This window comes from Lipophrys pholis (genome assembly GCF_963383615.2).
Source record: "Lipophrys pholis genome assembly, chromosome: 8".
Lineage (NCBI taxonomy): Eukaryota > Metazoa > Chordata > Actinopteri > Blenniiformes > Blenniidae > Lipophrys > Lipophrys pholis.
In genome coordinates this window covers 17,226,793-17,234,677 of record NC_137630.1, presented here as the reverse complement: position 1 = coordinate 17,234,677, position 7,885 = coordinate 17,226,793, and the positions used below count along the sequence as shown (strand labels likewise).

At 44.6% G+C, this 7,885-nt stretch overlaps 1 protein-coding gene across 1 annotated transcript; it reads right to left on the bottom strand.

Annotated features, from left to right (window-relative positions):
* Positions 1 to 1,812: 1,812 nt before the first annotated feature.
* On the bottom strand, positions 1,813 to 7,472 carry zfp64 (zinc finger protein 64 homolog (mouse)). Its single transcript, XM_080468801.1, has 6 exons — positions 7,229 to 7,472; positions 6,942 to 7,088; positions 6,574 to 6,720; positions 6,391 to 6,453; positions 6,041 to 6,292; positions 1,813 to 4,507 (listed from the first exon to the last, which is right to left on the bottom strand). Exons 1-6 carry the CDS (start codon positions 7,248 to 7,250, stop codon positions 3,150 to 3,152), a joined length of 1,989 nt encoding a protein of 662 aa, XP_080324927.1. The 5' UTR covers positions 7,251 to 7,472; the 3' UTR covers positions 1,813 to 3,149.
* Positions 7,473 to 7,885: the final 413 nt, after the last annotated feature.

Sequence of the window (7,885 nt, the reverse complement as noted above, 5' to 3'; positions counted from 1 at the left end):
TGCTAGAGATGTTGTAGCCCACAAGAAAAAAAACTCTTAACCTTGCCATGATGTCACAAGGGGAGCAGGAGCCGGGTGGCGGTGGTGATGGGGAGGGAGAAGTGGGCTGGCCTCCTCCTCCAGGGTGCTCGGGATTATAGCCTGGAAGTCTGTTAGATAATAGATCAAAGAGATACACCAGGGAGCACGTCTTGCTTTTCCCACGTAACGCTCATCGTCATGCACAGAGAATTTCAAGAGTTCACTTTTGTGTCTGTGTGTGCGCGTGCGTGTGCGTGCGTGTGCGTGTGCGTGTGTGTGTGTGTGTGTGTGTGTGTGTGTGTGTGTGTGTGCAGTTACACCCTAAAGGTGAGGAGACACAGTTTGGCCCTGGGATTACACAGAAGTCACAGTTTATCACTGATATCACTGTAATGAATAATGTAAGGACATGCGCTATGCAAGACTACGACTCCAAAGACATTACTCTGGAAATATTTAATTTGAGCATATTTAGGAGTACAAAAAATATATTCTACAAATGAGTTTTGAGGTATTTACACATGAAACAATAAGAACGGACAGGGTTTGGGTGATGGCTAAGCATTCTTTGTGCTTGAGAGAATATCATTGTACTTCTAATTGAAAGTTTTTAATTCCAACAGTAGAATTTTTATTTGTTGTTAAAACACTAAATGAAAAGATAAACGTTCTGCTTATGCACTTTAAGACGAGTAAAACAAGATTATCACCAAAAACAGAGGTTGAAGAAACTTCTGTACTCCCAGTAGGTTTAATCTGCAATATATGCATCAATTTTTAAGGTGTCTAAACTGGCAAATAGGATTATAATCCTCAAGTAATTTCTCTAATTAAATAGCTTTACTGTTAAATCTTTAAATGCTTATTTAGTTGGACTTTATTTTGCCAATTTGAGATTTTTTTTTTAATGCGAGCTTTGCACTAAAAAAATTAAGTCAAACATAAACATCTTAATTTGTCTAATCAAGTCTTTTTATGTTGTCCATATAATTTTAAAAAGTTTGTAAACTTTGGAGTTCCTTCCGTTGGTTGGTACTCACAAATATTATGTTGGATAAACACATTTTACTCAATTCATTCGACTTACTTGCCAGTTTTAAGTTGGCAAATCAGTTAAGTCCTATGAATTTAAGGATTGTGTCATTTATTTGGCTGCTTGAGTCGCATACGATATAAGACACAATGTAGTGTGCTTAAGTTCTCCTCTCACATCATAACACTTAATATTTCAACCTTCAATGTAAAACCTGCAAAGCATCATTATCATTAGCCACTGTTCACTTTATGCACTTCTGTTCGGGGTAACTGTGGAGTGTGCATGAGCAGAGCAATTAGTGCTCATAGACATAGAAAGAAATCAATGATCAACCGTTTGCTGGAGGCCAATATTCAGGTGCAGCATCCACTCTCTGCAAATACTAAGTGACTGAAGAATGAGTGTAAAAAAAAAAAAAGAAAAAAAAAAAGAGGACAGAATAATAGATGGCAACAAGCAGAACAGGAGCACTTTAGTGGAAAATCTATCCGGAGCTCAACTTGCCTTTTAGAGATGAAGACCTTGATATGTAGCTGAACGTTTTCCCACAATTGACTTCAGCTTCAGAAAGAAGATTTGAAAATAATCATTTAAAAAAGGAAAAAAAAAAAGCGACTCCCAGAATACGTGTGATCAATACCTGCAAGCCTGCTGTCATAGACCCTCTGTAATCCACCAGCTTCTAGTTCAACATAACGCTAGGCTCTGCTGCCACCTGGCGGACATACACAGAAATAGCACGACATTCGTTTTATCTCATGACTTCTTTCAGATTTTATTAAGATTTTTGTTGCAGCTTCAAATTAAACCTTATTTTACCAAAACAAAATCTTTTAAAATAGATTTAATACCGTTTTCTCCTACTAAATGGCATTTGAAGGAGCATGTAAAATGAGTGGTGTACTGCCCAGAGCGCGCTCCTTCGAGTCTGTGGGTGACGTTTGATTTTCTCCCACTGTCCAAAAACATGCATCTGAGGCTAATTTGTCACATTGAATCGGATGTAAATGAGAGTTTGCCCTTTGATGACCTGTCCATGGCATACACGGCCTTCCAGACCCTGAGTTGGTTAAAGCGGTGAAAAGAAATGAAAGTATGAAATGGATTCGTTAAAGTTGACACTACTCAAAAACAAATACTTATCTAAATCTTATTGTGAAATCTGAAACTGTAACATCTATGTCGGGGGTTTCAAACCAGCCCACAGGAGGGTTCAATTCGGCCCTTTGCCATGACCGATCAAGTGACAAAACTACAAAGAAAATTAAAGTCCCAACTTTTAATAACAGCTGCTTTTGGTGTGCAAGACCAATTGATTACCCCCCCACAAAATATACACACAGAAGTCCATATTAAATACATAATATTCTGACTTTCTTTCTCTCAGAATTCTCAGATTGAAGACACGAATCCAAGAAAAATTTAAAAAAATTCCCAGTCACAATTTGAGCAGGAAAAAAACAACTGAGTCGAGATTAAAGTTGGAATACCGACAATAGAAAGTGACAAATTCACACAAAAATGTCAAAACTCTGAGAGAAAACGTCAAATCTCCGTGAAACAAGAACACTAATCCTATTCTCTATTTTATTTTCTTCTGTAATGGGAGCAGCTGAGTAACAGTCGCTAAGAGGAATCTCTCTTATTGCTTACGAAGTTTTAAAAAAAAGGTGGAAATAACTTTTCTTAAGATGTGTCAGGCTTTATTCAGATATTAACCTGAGGAGAAACACCGCTGCAGACAGAAGGTCACATTTTGCTGCAGATTTGGATCAAAACAATAAATTCTTGCATTTTCGATGCAACGCATTTCTAAAACAAAATCAATGCTGCAAAGAGAGGACCTGGTTTAGAGACATTTTGACGGGATTTTCATCTTTCGAAATGATATGTTGGAATTGAACTAATTTCATTTTGTCACTTTGTTCATGAAAAGACATTTGATATATATATACTGGAACAAGGTGAGTTTGACACCCTCGATGTCTTCAAATGCAGCGGTTTGGTTTTGTCAGTGGTTAGCTTTACACAGAAAAAATAGCTTATAATGCAGTAAAAACGTCTTTTCGGGAACCGCACACCATTCTGCCCCTCACTGTGGGATGCTTTCCAGTGTGTGCGAGTCGGAGTAAAGTGTGTGAGGCGAGAGCTGCTGCGTCTGAGCGGACACGATCAGCGGGACTCCGTGGATGACCACGTTCTGGCCGCCCAGGCTAATGTTTGGCACCAGTAAGGCGCCCTCCTCGCACTGTAAGGCACTCTCCTCCACTGCCGCGGCCGGCTTGCACAGGGTGGCGTTCCCCTCGGTCACCACCGTGACCTCCGTGCCGCCCTCCTGGATGAGGGCGTTGAGGCCTTCCAGCTCCGTGCAGGTGGTGATGAACGTCTGGCTGCTGCTGGAGTCCTGTGCTGTGATGGCCGTGTGCAGCAGCGCCTGGTGGAGCGGGTTGCCGGCGTCTTCGGGGCCCAGCTGCGTCAAGATGACGGTCTGGGGTTCGAGCGCCGCGTCTGCGGTGTGGGCCGGCCCGAGGGGCTGCATCGGTGCCAACAAGTTGACCTGCTGGATCATTGAGCTGATGTCCTGGTTTTCTGGGCCGAGCAGCACCATGCTGGTCTTACTGGGATTGTCCTGACTGGCTGGGATCAAGGAGCCCTCCTGTCCCAGAGGCTGAGACACGATGATCTTGAGCTGGGCGTTGCTGTAGGGAGCCATGGAGTTGGATGGGATGGGGACCTGGAGCGGGGCGCTGCCATGCGACAGCGTCACGGGAAGCAGGCTGACGGAGTCCGAGGGCGCGGACAGTTGCAGCTGGAAGAGCCCCAGAGCGTCCCGGTGCTGCTTCTTGTGGCTCCGCAGAGAGTCCTCCCTCACGAACGAGGCATCGCACGAGTCGCAGCAGAAGGCCCGGGCGGCCTCCAGCTTTGCCCGGTACCGGGAGCTGACCGGTTTCGGGGAGTCGCTGCCTCTGTTTTTCCCCGTGCCCCTGCCTCCCTTCCCCAGGCCGGCGCCTTTCTCGGGCTTATCCGAGTGGCACTTCTTCCTGTGGATGACCAGGTTGCTGCGCTGCTTGGAGGCGAAGCTGCAGAAGTCACACCTGAAGGGGCGCTCCTCGGAATGGATCCTCTCGTGGACTTTGAGCGCCCCCTTGCTGGCGCAGGAGTAGGTGCACTTGGAGCACTGGATGGGCTGGGTGGGCTGGTGCTCCCGGGAGTGCTGCCGCAGAGCCGTCTTGTTGGTGCACTTGAAGTCGCAGTGCGTGCAGTGGAAGGAGTCCTCCGTGCCGTGCTTGATCTGGATGTGGGACTTCAGGTTGCCCTTCATGGCGCAGCGGTATTCACAATAGTCACATTTGTAAGGCTTCTCGCCCGAGTGGATCCGGACGTGCCTCTTCAGGTCAGAGTTGATTTTGAACTTTGCGTCACACTGTTGGCACTGGAACGGTGCGTCTCCTTCAGAAGTGACACAAACACAAACGTACTCATTAACTCAAGAAAACACTCATAAAGCCACCAAGTGAGGATCCTGTCAGTCAACAGCTCTTCCTGTTTTGTTCTACGACTTTTCACCATAATATCTCACCATTTCTTTGAGCTCTACTTTTCCACTGTCTCCATTTTAAAACCAGGTTAATTCACACTTCATCAAGAAAGACTATTTTTTCGGTAATTCCACCATTTCCTCACAGATGAGTTATTGACAGGTACAAAATGCATCGGAAAGTTGAGTGAAACATTCAGATGCTTCTGGAAATCTGATATTTGATAAGAGTTCAAGAATATGTCAAAAGTTCCAGAATCAAAAAACATATGTTTTGCTCCAGGTATGACTGATAAACACACCTTTGAATATTCATATTACGTTTTAATATACGCCCATGGAAAAATACACAGAAATGTGAGCAAATATATACATCTTTAAAAGTGCCTAGAGATAAAAACACACGTTTACAAATGTGTTTGAGTTCTTGAATCGGTGTCATTTTTACTCTGAAAAATTCTGAAAGCAGACGTTTGGAGGATTTAAGAACCCGGCTTCACTTTTCTGGATTACAAATCTGCTCACATCAATGTGGTGTAGTGGTTAGCACAGTGCAAATATCAATAATAAATCAATTCTGAAGTCCTCCCCCAGTCCACATGTCTGCAGGTGTGAATGTGTCTGTTTCTCTGTGTTCGCCCCGAGATGAACTGGTAACCTGAGCAGGGCGGAACCCGCCTTCCCCCAGTGTCGGCCGGGATCGTCTCCGGCCCCCGGCTGACCCCGAGCTTAGATGGAGCTGATGAACAAAAGGCCACTGCATAGGATCTCCGCAAGGAGCGAGTCAGTCGCCACATTGCTACTAACAAATCACTGGACTGACCATGCAGATTCAAGTTTCTTTAAGAAAACTGTGATGTACTGTCAAATAATAATATAGAGAAAATGAGAGGAATCAGTGTTGCTGCTGTTTAACGTTTGTTTTTCTACACCGAGGTTAACAACAACAACTCATTCCTCTGTTGATCAACAGAGCGCCCATAGAAGTCGGATTTTAACTGGTCGAAGAAAATTGAAGGGAAAAGGGGGACGTGTTTGAAGACGGTAAGAAAAAGGAAAAGACAGTAGTGTGAAGGTTTGAGTACTGACTCTCAACCCAGTAGGGGAAACAGAGGTAGATATTCCTGTGTTCAGACAAGGAAGGATAAAGATTTCAGAGTTACCGGGATAGACTATAAATGAAGAGATCAGAGGGTCAGCTAGAGGTGAGAAGCTCAGAGTTAAATCTCGAGAGTCTGGATGAGAAGGTAGATATATTGGACAAAGGAGAGAAGAAGGACGGCCTCAGAGTAGATTCATGGATGAGGTAAAGGAGGACGTGGAGAAACAGTGGAGGAGGCAGGTAAACGGGCGAGACGGAGGCAGGTGATCCTCCGTCTAAGCAAAGATGAATGCCGCCCCCTTCAAACCGACAACCTTGCTCCGTCACGTTGGGCTTTACTGACCAGTGTGCGAGCGGAGATGCACCGTGAGCTGGCTGGAGTTTCGGCTGGCGTACGGGCAGATCTGACACTTGAACGGCCGCTCGTCGTAGTGGATGCGCAGGTGCTTCTTCAGGCTGCTGCTGTCCGCCGCTGCGTAGGGACAGTGTTTGCATTTGTGCGGCTTCTCGCCCGTGTGCGAGCGACTGTGCATGTTGAGCTTGTCCCGTCGGCTGAAGCGCTTGTGGCATAGCTCGCATTCAAACGGCTTCTCACCTGGGTAGAAAATTGGTAGGGGGAAGAAAAAGAAACATGTTCATGATGGGTTTATCAACTTGAGAAGGACACACGAGGAAAAAAAGGCACGAGCATACCGGTGTGGGTTTTGAGATGACGCTCCATGTCTTTTTGGCCATATTGTGTCTTAAAAGTGCAACCTGCAGGACAAGGGGGGGAGGAAAGGTATGAGGAGCATCTGCACCTTGGAAATGTTAATCCAGAATGTGCATCCACTGACTGGCTAACAGAACTAACGCATTACATTCATGAACACCAACCAGAGAAACAGCAGCTGTGTCTCTTTGAAGTCAGGGCAGGCTTTAATTTTTTGGAAGGCGTTTTCTGAGCTTTGGTCAAGATCTTTTTCACGCCCCTCATGACACAGGTCTGGTAGGTCTCCTCGAAAACAAACTCGGTGCTGGAATCTGTGGGGGACCGGAGACGAGAAGCAGAGAGCGCGTGAAGGTTTGGCCAGTATGTGCAGAGGAAAGCAGAAGTGCAGCGTGGTTTCATTCAGTCGTTAGCCTTTATTTAGTCAGGAGAGCCACATTGAGATTAATAATCTCTTTTACAAGTGTGTACTGGCAGCAGTACATATAACAGATTTACAGTGTGAGAATAATACTAAAATACCTGTGGCTCTTACCTGTGGCAGCTGGTGCGGATGTGTCAGAGGTGGGGAGGGAACACCCATTCTGCTTGTGGGCGAGGAAAACCTCAAAATTGTTGTACTGTTGTTTGCAGAAGCCGCAGATGTGGATATCTGGACTCACCTCCACCACTACTGAGTGTCCTGCAGGCAAAACACAGAACAGACATGCGTGATCTCACCAGGGTGTTATTGTAATGTAAGATCATGAATGTGACGCATTATAACTCTAATCTCACGTTTCAAGAGTGTATTTTCACCTCCATAAGCTCTGTTTCTCTCACCTTCGGTGTTGTATGTTGCCATTTTCGAGCTTGTTTTGCTGGAGATCAACTCATTTTCTGCCTCTTCTCAGCCGGAAACGCTGTTAAATCTTTCCGATTCAAGTCCGAATGCAGCAAAAACAAAACCGGACACATTAAAAACGTGTCATTCACGACAGGTTTGGGATATTTATGACCAGAAGAGTTCACTTCTCTCTCTACCTGCTCTGACATAGACAGGCTTTACGGCATTGGGTTTTACGACAAGCGGTGTAGGGTTTTACGGCAGCGGGGGAGAAGCTGGCAACCGTTTCTAAGTGACGTCAAATATTGCGTTTACGAGTGTGGGAAAATCGAGCTTCGCATGTTTAAGACAGACGTGCAGACATATTATATCACATTAACACTTTTCACTTCTTCCGTAAATGTGTCTTCAATTTATCCCCCCTAATATGACATTTTTTCAAATCGTATTTATAATGTGTTTCTGTTGCTTTTTTTTTTTTAAATATGTAAAACTGAGATTTAAGTACAAAAAAGAGAGCAATTTTAGATGACAGAAAAAAGCAGTGTCAACTGTCAACTGTTCTCCTAATTTTACATAGAAAGCTTGATAAAGAATGATCTAAAAAGAAAATATATTCAAATAACATTTTGGGACTGCCCCCAAACGATCAA